Source organism: Polyodon spathula, chromosome 29 (assembly GCF_017654505.1).
Source record: "Polyodon spathula isolate WHYD16114869_AA chromosome 29, ASM1765450v1, whole genome shotgun sequence".
Lineage (NCBI taxonomy): Eukaryota > Metazoa > Chordata > Actinopteri > Acipenseriformes > Polyodontidae > Polyodon > Polyodon spathula.
In genome coordinates, this window is record NC_054562.1 from 966,109 (window position 1) to 979,369 (window position 13,261).

At 49.8% G+C, this 13,261-nt stretch overlaps 1 protein-coding gene across 2 annotated transcripts; it reads left to right on the forward strand.

Moving 5' to 3' along the window:
• The first annotated feature begins 3,730 nt into the window (after nt 1-3,730).
• LOC121302462 (E3 ubiquitin-protein ligase ZFP91-like) lies at nt 3,731-13,146 on the forward strand. Of its 2 annotated transcripts, none has more exons than XM_041232452.1 (11): nt 3,731-4,825; nt 5,712-5,743; nt 6,506-6,697; nt 7,339-7,375; nt 8,073-8,162; nt 9,006-9,146; nt 9,921-9,971; nt 10,259-10,337; nt 10,736-10,850; nt 11,447-11,546; nt 12,654-13,146. In XM_041232452.1, exons 1-11 carry the CDS (start codon nt 4,323-4,325, stop codon nt 13,135-13,137), a joined length of 1,824 nt encoding a protein of 607 aa, XP_041088386.1. In that variant the 5' UTR covers nt 3,731-4,322; the 3' UTR covers nt 13,138-13,146. The 2 variants fall into 2 exon arrangements, with proteins under 2 accessions (XP_041088386.1, XP_041088387.1); XM_041232453.1 differs by having other exon boundaries at nt 3,735-4,825; nt 6,527-6,697.
• The last annotated feature ends 115 nt before the right edge of the window (nt 13,147-13,261 follow it).

Below are 13,261 nucleotides of genomic sequence, written 5' to 3' on the forward strand. Positions count from 1 at the left end.
TTGGCGTCTCATGCGAAGGACGGAGCACAAGGAGGTTCAGTGACTTGCTCAGGGTCTCTCACACACACAGACACGATCGTTCTCTTGTCTTCCTAATAAATGTTATTATTTTAGTTGGAAAAATATTACATGCATTAATACAAATGGTTGCAAACCAAACTTTTCTCATGTTCGCTCTGATTGTAAAATACATCTCAATTCTTTGAAGATGCGCAAAGACAGGAGAGCTATCAGAACAGTGAATGCCTTCAGTGGTATTGACTTTTGAACACAATCTTTGGATTGTCGATTTTAACAGCCTTTAGATATTGAAAAGCCCTGTTTATAGATTATTATCTCTCTTTTTTTTAATTTCTATGTTTTATTAATTCATTGATTAGGGAACGTATATGCCTTTGTTGTTCATTGTGCAATTTTTTCTATAGACAGATAGCTAGCTAGATAGATTCGGTGGGATTTGAACCCGGGACTTATTATTTACAAGCCTGTTTCTTTAACCACTGGACCACACAGCCTCCAAGATCAAAAACGGTTGCAGGGGGTTGTGAGAATGCACGGGGGTGCTAGCTGAAAAGCCATTACAAAGATTCCCGTATTCAGACTCTGCATGGTCACACTGTAATGGTGTGTGCAAGCCCGCGTGTATTCACGCAGTAACTATAAACACGCAGAGACTGGAGACACGCAATGCAACGTGACACCAAACGATAACCCTACACACGCGTGCGCGTTGCAAATATAGCAAATCTGCATAATGTCTGTTTGACTGAAATGTGTTTTTTTTTTTCTTCCCCCCTCGCTCACAGTCTTCCTCGTTCATAAACAAGCAGACAGAGTTTCCTCTGCTAAATGTCAAAGTCAGATTCAACGGGACAGACCGTGAAATGGATTTGAACCCAAGACACGGTGTCTGGCAAGTCAAACAAAAGATTTGTGAAGAGATTAGCAAACAAGCGGAAAAGATGCTGCTTCTGTTCGAGCCACCGCGAACCACAAACTGTGAGCCTTTTTTTTTAGCCTAACATTAGCCTCTAATGTTAATTGAATTCTGGGGATTCCAGAGGGTGGGGAGTGAGGGGATCGCAGGGGTCCCCGAGGGTCTCCCCCTGGTAAAGGCATGGCCGGGTGGTGCGCAGGGGGGAGTCACACAGTCAGGGGAGCGCAGGGGTCCCCGAGGGTCTCCCCTGGTAAAGGCAGGGCCGGGTGGCGTGAAGGGGGGGGTTCCCACACAGTCAGGGGAGCGCAGGGGTCCCCGAGGGTCTCCCCTGGTAAAGGCACGGCCGGGTGGCGTGAAGGGGGGGGTCACACAGTCAGGGGAGCGCAGGGGTCCCCGAGGGTCTCCCCTGGTAAAGGCACGGCCGGGTGGCGTGCGGGGTGGAGTCACACAGTCAGGGCAGCGAGTAACGTTTCTCTCTTTTCTTTTACAGGTACCTCGGGAGACCCCTGTCAGAACACAGGTAATACACATCGATGGGAAACACTTTGCATTGAGTGTCTGTAATTACTGTGTGTTTCCACAGCGCTTACTGAGTAAATCCACGCCTGTTTAAACATCCAAACAGGGTTATTATACAGAGTTTCTCTATTTGTTATGTGGGTGTGTTTGGCGTTATCTTTATTGCTGGTATTAGTACAGTGGGTTTGTGTTTTTAGTTTCGCTTTTAATTCACACCCTCACTCACCCTCACTCACACACACACTCACACACTCACTCACTCACACTCACTCACTCCCTCACACACTCACACACACTCACTCACTCACACACACACTCACTCACTCCCTCAAGCCCGGGAGTGAGGGGTACCCTCACTCACTCACACACTCACTCACTCACACACTCACTCACTCCCTCACTCAAACCCTCACTCCCTCACTCACTTACACTCACTCACACACTCACTCACACCCTCACTCAATCACACCCTCACTCATCCTCAATCCTGGGGTTACTATTATTATTATTATTATTATTATTTATTATATTATTATTATTATTATTATTATTATTAGTGGTCTACAATGTCTGCTGACGCGTTTTTGTTTTTGTTCGTTTTTTTTTTGTTTTTATTTCAGACATCCTCGTCCTGGATGACAGCAAGAAGATTGAGGATTATGACATCAGACGAGGAAGTGTGATCCGAGTCGTTTGGAAAAAAGACTGGCAGATAAAGTGAATTAAAGAAGAGAAAACCAGAGACAGTTCAGCATGACAGCATCGCCCGAATATGCGTCAAGCCCTCCTCTGCTGGTGGATTTCGTGTCATGCTGGGTTCAGGTCGCCCTCTTGCACTCAGTGTTAGGATCATTAATGCACCTCTATTCAGTTACCACTCTTCAAAGATCACTATACAGAAAACTATTGCTATTACACGCACGCACGCACACGCACGCAAGCCATTAGTTTTACTATTCCTCAAAGTACATAACATCTGCCAAATCGTCTCAGGCTTGGTTTTGCGTGAAGCCCGCTAAAGAGGCTGATATTTCAATCCTGGACCAGGACCAGAACGAGAGTGTGTGTGAGTGTGCTTTGTTTTTTTTTAACGAATCAGCTTGAACATGTAAGCGCTTTTTGAATAAATGTGTATTGTGTTAACAGAGGCTTGCAGGGCTGTTTTTTGTCCACCAGAGGGCGGTATACCGCTCGCTGAGCTCTCACAGTGTATAATGTCTTGACTTAATGTCTCTATCGACCACACCTTTAAACTGGAGCTGTCCTTGTTGCAGTGCTGCGGATGTAAAGGAGGCTGACTGTATTGTGTAGTATTAGAGCGCCATCCGGTGGACAGAAGTGTTTATACCTATTTTATTACAGTGTGTCAATGGTCTGAATACATTTCACTGAACTGCTCCCTCCGTCCCTCCCTCACCCCCCCTAGGAGAAAGGGGCTCCCTCCAGTCCAGGGGCAGGCTTGAGGCATGGAGACCGAACTGCTCCCTCCCTCACCCCCCTAGGAGAAAGGGGGCTCCCTCCAGTCCAGGGGCAGGCTTGAGGCACAGAGACTGAACTGCTCCCTCCCTCACCCCCCTAGGAGAAAGGGGGCTCCCTGCAGTCCAGGGCAGGCTTGAGACATGGAGACCGAACTGCTCCCTCCCTCACCCCCTAGGAGAAAGGGGGCTCCCTCCAGTCCAGGGCAGGCTTGAGGCACGAGACCGAACTGCTCCCTTCCTCACCCCCCTAAGAGAAAGGGGGCTCCCTCCATTCCAGGGCAGGCTTGAGGCACGGAGACCGAACTGCTCCCTCCCTCACCCCCCTAAGAGAAAGGGGGCTCCCTCCAGTCCAGGGCAGGCTTGAGGCACGGAGACCGAACTGCTCCCTTCCTCACCCCCCTAAGAGAAAGGGGGCTCCCTCCAGTCCAGGGCAGGCTTGAGGCACGGAGACTGAACTGCTCCCTCCCTCACCCCCCTAGGAGAAAGGGGGCTCCCTCCAGTCCAGGGCAGGCTTGAGGCACGGAGACTGAACTGCTCCCTCCCCCCCCCCTAGGAGAAAGGGGGCTCCCTCCAGTCCAGGGCAGGCTTGAGGCACGGAGACTGAACTTCACATGTTGCAGAAATCAGACATTAGATATTGATTCAGAATCTCGGTACAGAAAACAGGATAATATTTTAACCAATCGCATCTGTTTGATCAGTTATTGCAATAATGAAATAATGTTAGTTGTAACTTTCATTAGAAATTGCTTTATTGCGCATGACTGGAAAAAAAAAAAAAAAAAAAAAAACGTGCAGACGTTCGACGGCTTGAGGCATTTTGGAAACTCCAACTCCCAGCATCCTTTGCCCACATGGGCTTGCCTTCGTGTTTTTCCAGGACGTGGGCGGTGATGGGGATTGTAGTCTTTTTAACAGAGGATCAATACAGTTTCCTATGTGGATAACAGGAGCTCAGGACTACAACTCCCTTCAGGAAACAGCTCCCACACCGATCTGTAGGCACAAGCGGCGCTGAGAGAGGTATTCCATTTTGTTTTATTATTTAAAAAAAAAAATAATAATAATTAAAAAAAAAAAAAAAAAATTGCGTGCTGTGTCCTTTTTCTTCTTAAAGGAGAAGCGACGCGAAACAGCGCGGCCCGGTTCTGAGCATTGCCGGAATAGCAGATTGTCTGATCCTGCGTCTTTAAGAATGAAGAATTCAGGATTGCGAGGGTCTTTTTATCAATAAGCAATTTGAATAAAACACAATTTAATAAAACATATACGTATATATTATTGTTAAAAACATTGCAAAACAGCGAGATCGGATCGCATCCCCGAAGCGCCGCCTGCCCGCTCGCTTTTTTTCGGTGCAATTTTAACGCAGTCCGAGGCGGGCGGTTATGGAACCGGAGCCGAGCCGGGCTGAAGACACCAGCGGCGGAGTGAAGACCGAGCCGCCGCCGCCGCCGCCGCCGCCGCCGCCGCACGACGAACAGGCAGCAGCAGCAGCAGCAGCAGCAGCAGCAGCGGGAGAGGCGGCGGTGACCCCGGCGGTGGTTCCCAGCCCCGCCGCCCCGGGGAGAGTGCTCCGGGACCGGTCTGCGGGCCGTAGTTTGACCGCGGCTGCAGCGGCGGCCCTGTCGGCCTCGGAGGTCCGGAGCCCGGGGGAGCCGCACACGCAGCCCGGTTCCGGGAGAGTGCTGCGGGAGAGGACCGGCCGCTCCTCCGGGGAGGGTAAGAGCCGCGCCTCCCCGGCCAGTGGGCTCCAGCCAGCGGCGATAGGGGATGGGCCCGCCGCTGCTGCCCGCCGGAGGAAAGCGGAGTGCCCCCGCCGCAGGAGGAACGCCGGGGCCCGGGGAGAAGGCGCGGACGATGCGGTGGATGACAGCGGCCTAACAGTAGAGTAAGTACCGCTGTCTGTCTGTGTGTCTGTCTGTCACAATTGCAGTTTTTTTTTTACAGTGACAGTGTTCTCGTTATTAATACTGAATGGTGTTACAAATGTACATTAGGAAAGAACCATAACTGCAATTGTAAATAATTGTGTGTTTGTGTGAATCAGTCTATCCATCAATATACATACATGTCTAGCAATCTATCTATCTATCTACATACATCTATCTATCTATCTATCTATCTGTCTGTCTGTATCGATATACATACAAAATCTATCTACCTGTCTAGCTATGTACATACATACATGCATACATATCTGGCTATCTATATACATATCTATTTATCTATCTTTATCTATCTATCTATCTATCTGTCTATCTATGTACATATGTCTACCTGTCTCATATATATATATATATACATACATACATACATACATACATACATACATGTCTGTCTGTCTTCGCTCAGAGCCGGCTGCCAGCGTTTCAGTAATGTGTGCATGTCATTGTCAAGGAAGCCTGTGTTTGAATCAAAACACTGGAGGTCTATAATAATGGTACCTTGTTAACATATATATTTAATGACACTCCTTTCATGTTTGTGTGTTCAATATATATATATATATAGATAACCCCACATATATATATATATATATATATATATATATATATATATATAATATATATATATACTGGTATGCTCCAAATAGGTTTATTTCCCTAGCCTGCCCCTGATATGAGGATAATGGCATTTCAGTGGACTCACATCAAGATGTATTTTATTAATTAATTATTAAACCCAGCTTAGGATTTTGTTTTGAAAGCCCTGTTTTTGTGTCAAGTAGAAAATAAATGTAGCAGTCTGTTTTATTATTTCCCCTTGTCTTACAGTTCGCAAGACACAAAGAATTCTATAGAAAAAGGTAAGATGTGAAAAATTGAGAAAAAATAGAGCTCTCCAACAATACAGGGCTGGGAATCAGACTCCCGCTGCACAGCAGTGTGATCCAGTCCTGCTTTCACTAGGAGTTTAATAATCAGACTCCCGCTGCACAGCAGTGTGATCCGGTCTTGCCTTCACTAGGAGTTTAATAATCAGACTCCCGCTGCACAGCGGTGTGATCCAGTCCTGCTTTCACTAGGAGTTTAATAATCAGACTCCCGCTGCACAGCAGTGTGATCCGGTCTTGCTTTCACTAGGAGTTTAATAATCAGACTCCCGCTGCACAGCAGTGTGATCCAGTCCTGCTTTCACTAGGAGTTTAATAATCAGACTCCCGCTGCACAGCAGTGTGATCCAGTCCTGCTTTCACTAGGAGTTTAATAATCAGACTCCCGCTGCACAGCAGTGTGATCCAGTCCTGCTTTCACTAGGAGTTTAATAGTCAGACTCCCGCTGCACAGCAGTGTGATCCAGTCCTGCTTTCACTAGGAGTTTAATACCAGCCCTGCAATGTAATTCCAGTCCAGTCTAGTGATATTAAACTGCAGTTACAGTGTAATTCCAGTCCAGTCTAGTGATATTAAACTGCAGTTACAGTGTAATTCCAGTCCAGTCTAGTGATATTAAACTGCAGTTACAATGTAATTCCAGTCCAGTCCAGTGATATTAAACTGCAGTTACAATGTAATTCCAGTCCAGTCTAGTGATATTAAACTGCAGTTACAATGTAATTCCAGTCCAGGTTGCATTTCGTTTTTGACAGGAGACCCCACGGCCCCAAAATCCCGCCCCACCAGGTCTCGAAGGGGCGGGCGAGTCTCCACCCCCCGCCAACGGGCCTCTGCGGAGAACTCGAGGGCCACAAAGTCTCGCGGGGGCCCAGGACCCCTGGTCTGCAAAGCAGAGCCAGATACTGAACAGAAAGAGTATGGGGGTAAGAGAGAGAAAGAGAAAGATTGTGAACGAGAGAGAGTGTGTGAGAGAGATGCTGAATAATGTTCCCTTGTTAACATATTGAATTCCACCCCCTCTATATAGAATGAACTCCCTCAGCTTCAGAGTCCAGTGAAAGCTGCTGAATAATGTTCCCTTGTTAACATATTGAATTGCACCCCCTCTATATAGAATGAACTCCCTCAGCTTCATAGAGTCCAGTGAAAGCTGCTGAATAATGTTCCCTTGTTAACATATTGAATTCCACCCCCTCTATATAGAATGAACTCCCTCAGCTTCATAGAGTCCAGTGAAAGCTGCTGAATAATGTTCCCTTGTTAACATATTGAATTCCACCCCCTCTATATAGAATGAACTCCCTCAGCTTCATAGAGTCCAGTGAAAGCTGCTGAATAATGTTCCCTTGTTAACATATTGAATTCCACACCCTCTATATAGAATGAGGGAACATTATTCAGCAGCTTTCACTGGACTCTATGAAGCTGAAGGAGTTCACTCTATAGCTGTTGATGTGACGCGTGTGTATCTTTTTGAAGGCGGTCAGCGCGCAGGACCGCGACAGTCTCAGGTATAACAGTGGAGAAGTGTTGATTGCTTTGGTTTTGTCTTGGCGTGCTGTAGGTACCTCTGGGGCGCTCCAGTCTCTCCCTGCTGTGAGGTAAGGCTTGATGCTGTGCTGGTCTGAATGGACCCCCTTGTTCTCCTGTTTTAGAGACTAGCAAGCGCTCTCTGAATTGTGTCATTGTACTGTGAGACACTGCAGACTACCAGAGTGACGGAGAGGAGGGGAGGAGAGGGGAGAGGAGAGAGGAGAGGGGGGAGAGGAGGAGGAGGAGGAGGATAGGGGGAGGGAGAGGAGGAGGAGGAGGAGGAGGAGGAAGAGGAGGAGGAGGAGGAGGAGGAGGGGGAGGAGGAGGGAGAGGAGAGGAGAGGAGGAGGGGAGAGGAGGAGGGGAGGAGGAGGAGGAGGGGAGAGGAGGATGGGAGAGGAGAAGGAGGGGAGAGGAGGATGGGAGAGGAGAAGGAGGGGAGAGGAGGATGGGGGAGGGAGGAGAGGATGGAGAGGAGGATGGGGGAGGGAGGAGAGGATGGAGAGGAGGAGGGTTGGGGGGGGAGGACAATTCAGCCTACTGTTGGGAGTTGAAAAATACATTAATGCCAGTGGCTGGGTGTTGAGGCAGAGGGATGTTCAGAAACGTCAGTATGAATATCTATCTGTGTGTGACTGTCTCTCTGTCAGTGTGTCTGTGTGAATGTCTGTCTGTGTGTGACTGTCACTGTGTGCGTGTGTGTCTCTGTCTTTGCCACTTAGTGACCAAATGTTTATTTGTTTGTTTTGTTTTTTTGCTGGTTCAGCGAGGATGAAGAGGATGTTGTGATCAGTGAGGAAGACCCTCCATTTCGAGATGACCCCAAAGACCAGAACTACAAGCCCCACATAGAGAGGTAGCGACCCTCCCTGCTGTCACTGCCTCCCTGCTGTCACTGCCTCCCTGCTGTCACTGCCTCCCTGCTCTCACTGCCTCGCTACTCTCACTGCCTCGCTGCTGTCACTGTCTCGCTGCTGTCACTGTCTCGCTGTTCTCACTGCCTCGCTGTCTCGCTGTTCTCACTGCCTCGCTGCTGTCGCTGTCTCGCTGTTCTCACTGCCTCGCTGCTGTCGCTGTCTCGCTGTTCTCACTGCCTCGCTGCTGTCGCTGTCTCGCTGTTCTCACTGCCTCGCTGCTGTCGCTGTCTCGCTGTTCTCACTGCCTCGCTGCTGTCGCTGTCTCGCTGTTCTCACTGCCTCGCTGCTGTCGCTGTCTCGCTGTTCTCACTGCCTCGCTGCTCTCGCTGTCTCGCTGTTCTCACTGCCTCGCTGCTGTCGCTGTCTCGCTGTTCTCACTGCCTCGCTGTTCTCACTGCCTCGCTGCTGTCGCTGTCTCGCTGTTCTCACTGCCTCGCTGCTGTCGCTGTCTCGCTGCTGTCACTGCCTCGCTGCTGTCACTGGCTCGCTGCTGTCACTGCCTCGCTGTTCTCACTGCCTCGCTGCTGTCACTGTCTCGCTGTTCTCACTGCCTCCCTGCCTCTCTCCCTCACTGACTGAAAGCCGCTTCAAACCTCATTTTAAAGGCTTTGTTTTGTTTTTAGTGCTTCCTGTTTTGTCGGGTTTGTGCTTCAATCATTCTGAGTGCTTCTGGGTTCTGCTGCTCCTCCAATGTCCAGATCTTAGCATTTTAGATATGTTGCTCCTCTCACTCTCTCTCTTTCTCACCTCTCTCCCCCTCTATCTCCCCCCCCCCCTCTCAGGGACCCTCCTAACCCTAAATCGAAGCCCCGCCGTCGCTCTCACAAAGGGAAGGAGGATAAAGAGAAGAAGTCCGACATCAAGCTGGAGGCCGACGTGAAGGAAGAGAACGAGTTCGGAGAGGAGGTGGAACCGCCCAGGAAGTGAGAGAGAGGAGAGGGGGTTAGAAGGAGAGAGGGTTAGAAAGGGGGAGAGAGGGGAGAAGGGGTGGGTCAGAGTGAAAGAGGGAGAGGAGAGGGAGAAAGAGAGGAGGGTGGGGTCAGTGAGAGAGAGAGGAGGGTGGGGTCAGTGAGAGAGAGAGGAGAGGGGGTTAGAAGGGGAGAGAGGAGAGGGGGTTAGAAGGGGAGAGAGGAGAGGGGGTTAGAAGGGGAGAGAGGAGAGGGGGTTAGAAGGGGAGAGAGAGAGAGGAGAAGGGGTTAGAAGGGGAGAGAGAGAGGAGGGGGGGAAGGGGAGAGAGAGAGGAGGGGGGGGGAGAGAGAGAGGAGAGGGGGTTAGAAGAGGGGAGAGAGAGGAGAGGGGGTTAGAAGGGGAGAGAGAGAGAGAGAGAAGGGGTTAGAAGGAGAGAGAGAGAGAGAGGAGGGGGGGAGAGAGAGAGAGAGAGAGAGAGGGGGGGGGGTTATAAGGGGAGAGAGAGAGAGAGAGGAGAGGGGGGTGAGAAGGGGGGAGAGAGAGAGGAGAGGGTTAGAAGGGGAGAGAGAGAGAGAGAGAGAGAGGGGGTTAGAAGGGGGAGAGAGAGAGAGAGAGAGAGAGAGGAGAGAGAGAGAGAGAGAGAGAGTAGAGGGTTAGAAGGGGAGAGAGAGCTCCCGCGCGCTCAGTTTATTTGCAAAGACATGAGAATCACAGCGATATTTTATTTTAGGAAACCGCATCTCGCGTGCTTTCTGTCCTCCATGTCTGTCCTGTTTGTGTCTTTTCAGGAGAGGCAGGAGAAGGAAAGACGACAAGAGCCCTCGTCTCCCGAAACGCAGGTGAGAATCAGCCAGGCCTCGGAGCGCAGCTTCGTTTTATGCGATATCTTCAATTACAACACAGTGTTAAATAGAGAGAGCTAAATTTATATTCATGCAGTTTTATATAGAATGAATTATCTCTCAATCGTAAGATTTTGCTGCAAGTCTTTTGTCCAGAGCTGTATTATAGCTGGGCTGACATCTGTTAAGATTTTTAAAGCAGGCTTGTCCGATCACGGTCCAGGAGGTTCTGTTCCCACATTGTCCATTTCCTGTGCTGAGTTCTGCTTCCTGTCGCCTGACAGGAAGAAGCCGCCGATCCAGTACGTGCGGTGTGAGATGGAGGGGTGTGGCACCGTGCTGGCACACCCCCGTTACCTACAGGTAAGTGGTACGACCCGGCTCGAGCAGACCTGTGAAGAATGTGGGTTGTGCCACTCAATACTTTAAATGGGGGGGGGGGGGGGTTGCAATTTGTAGAATTTTTTTACAAAAAATTTAAATTTTTTTTAAATGTTTTCAGTAGTGGGGGGGAGAATTTCTAAAGATTTAATTTTCAATATTTAAGTATTTGTTTTTTAAATAAGTATAATGACTGTAGATTTCATTGTCCTTTTTATAAAACCTTTTCTTTCGCATGCCTTGAATTTCGTACACTGCAGATATATAAAATAATCAAAACAGAGAAGAGAAATCTAGATTTTTTTTTTTTTTTTAAGAAAAGAAAATATCAAAATAAATTGAACTTGTTTCTTTGTTTTGATTTTTTTTCTCTCTTCCAGCACCACATCAAATACCAGCACTTGCTGAAGAAGAAGTATGTGTGCCCTCACCCATCCTGCGGCCGGCTTTTCAGACTCCAAAAACAGCTCCTGAGACACGCCAAGCACCACACAGGTAACGCCAGGGCACCTGGGGAAAGATTACAGCGCCTTCCCAAACCAGTGAACACTGGGGTCAGCCCACAGAGCCTTCCCAAACCAGTGAACACTGGGGTCAGCCCGCAGCGCCTTCCCAAACCAGTGATAGCTGGGGTCAGCCCGCAGCGCCTTCCCAAACCAGTGAACGCTGGGGTCAGCCCACAGCGCCTTCCCAAACCAGTGATAGCTGGGGTCAGCCCACAGAGCCTTCCCAAACCAGTGAACGCTGGGGTCAGCCCACAGCGCTGGGCATCACCCTGTAGAATTAAGACTACAGTATAATTCTGTACCGTTCTCTGCATCTCGTTCTTCATTTGCGCTTATTTGAAATCGTTCTTGTCCGTTTTTGTCTGGCTCGCTGTCCTAATGGAATTTACACTGTAGAATTACTGAAATGTTTTTAATATAGTTATCCTAACGATGTTGTGAATGACAACGTTACAGACACAGGAAGATGAGGTCAGTTATAAACTGCACGGGAGCCCGTCCCGTGGACGAGGACCCCGCTGGCGCTTCATGGGTTAATAATCTTCGCGCTCGTTTGTTTGTTTGTTTGTTTGTTGTTGTTTACAGATCAGCGAGACTATATCTGTGAATACTGCGCCCGCGCCTTCAAGAGCTCTCACAACCTGGCCGTGCACAGAATGATTCACACAGGAGAGAAGCCACTACAGTGAGTGCAGCTGCTGTACCTCAACCCTGAACACTAACACTGACCCTGACCACAAACCCTGACCCTAACACTGACCCTGAACCTGACCCTAACACTAACCCTCAACACTGAACCTGACCCTGACCACTAACTCTATCTGTCAACCCTAACACTGACCCTCAACCCTGACCACTAACCCTCACACTCAACCCTAACCCTGACCGCTGACCGAGAAACCAAACCCTGATCACTAACCCTGACCCTCAACCCTAACCCTGAATACTAACCCTGACCCTCAACCCTAACACTGACCCTGACCCTAGCACTAATCCTGACCCTGAACACTAACTCTGAGACAGGCTTCTAACCCTATCCCTGACCTTAATCATTAGCCTTAGTGTTGTTGACATTATTATTACCATCTATCCCTCTGTCTCTCCCCATTGTTTTTGATGCTGCTATTGATGATGATGGTTTATCTCAGTGTATCTCTCTGTCTCTCTCTCAGATGTGAGATCTGTGGCTTCACGTGCAGGCAGAAGGAATCTCTGAACTGGCACAGCAGCTAGCTCTGTGCCTCGGTGTGTGTGTGAGTCTTAGTCTCTGTTCCCCTCTCTCTGTCTCTCTCTCAGGTGTGAGATCTGTGGCTTCACGTGCAGGCAGAAGGAGTCTCTGAACTGGCACAGCAGCTAGCTCTGTGCCTCGGTGTGTGTGTGAGTCTCAGTCTCTGTTCCCCTCTCTCTGTCTCTCTCTCAGGTGTGAGATCTGTGGCTTCACGTGCAGGCAGAAGGAGTTTCTGAACTGGCACAGCAGCTAACTCTGTACCTCGGTGTGTGTGTGAGTCTCAGTCTCTGTTCCCCTCTCTCTGTCTCTCTCTCAGGTGTGAGATCTGTGGCTTCACGTGCAGGCAGAAGGAATCTCTGAACTGGCACAGCAGCTAGCTCTGTACCTCGGTGTGTGTGTGAGTCTCAGTCTCTGTTCCCCTCTCTCTGTCTCTCTCTCAGGTGTGAGATCTGTGGCTTCACGTGCAGGCAGAAGGAGTCTCTGAACTGGCACAGCAGCTAGCTCTGTACCTCGATGTGTGTGTGAGTCTCAGTCTCTGTTCCCCTCTCTCTGTCTCTCTCTCAGGTGTGAGATCTGTGGCTTCACGTGCAGGCAGAAGGCGTCTCTGAACTGGCACATGAAGAAGCACGATGCAGACGCCTCCTACCAGTTTTCCTGCAGCATCTGTGGCAAACGTTTCGAGAAGAAGGACAGCGTGGTGGCACACAAAGCCAAGAGCCACCCGGAGATCCTCATCGCCGAAGCCCTGGCCGCCAACGCGGGGGCCCTCATCACCAGCACGGGGGCCACCGAGGAGGAGGGCGCGGGGGTGGGGCCGGGCCCTGAGGGGCTCCTGCTGTCCTGTGACCCCCTGGTGATCTGTGCGGAGGAGTTGGGGACCCCCAACGCCAGCCAGCTGGGGGTGGAGAGGCTGGTTATGGATCCCCAAGCTTTGAGGTCGGATGCCCGGATTCTGGGCTCCAGCGCTGGGCTGATTGTGGACGCAGAGGCCCTGGGGGCGGCTGGGGAGGTCCTGATTGAGGATTCGGGACAGCACCTCCTACCCTGAGGGGTGGGGGGGGGGGGGGGGTGGAGAAGGAGTCGCTCGAGGGAAGGGAGGGCGGATGAGGGAGGGAAATTTTTTTTAAGGTAGATAAAATTTTGATTTATTTTCTTTTTTTAAAACGCAACCA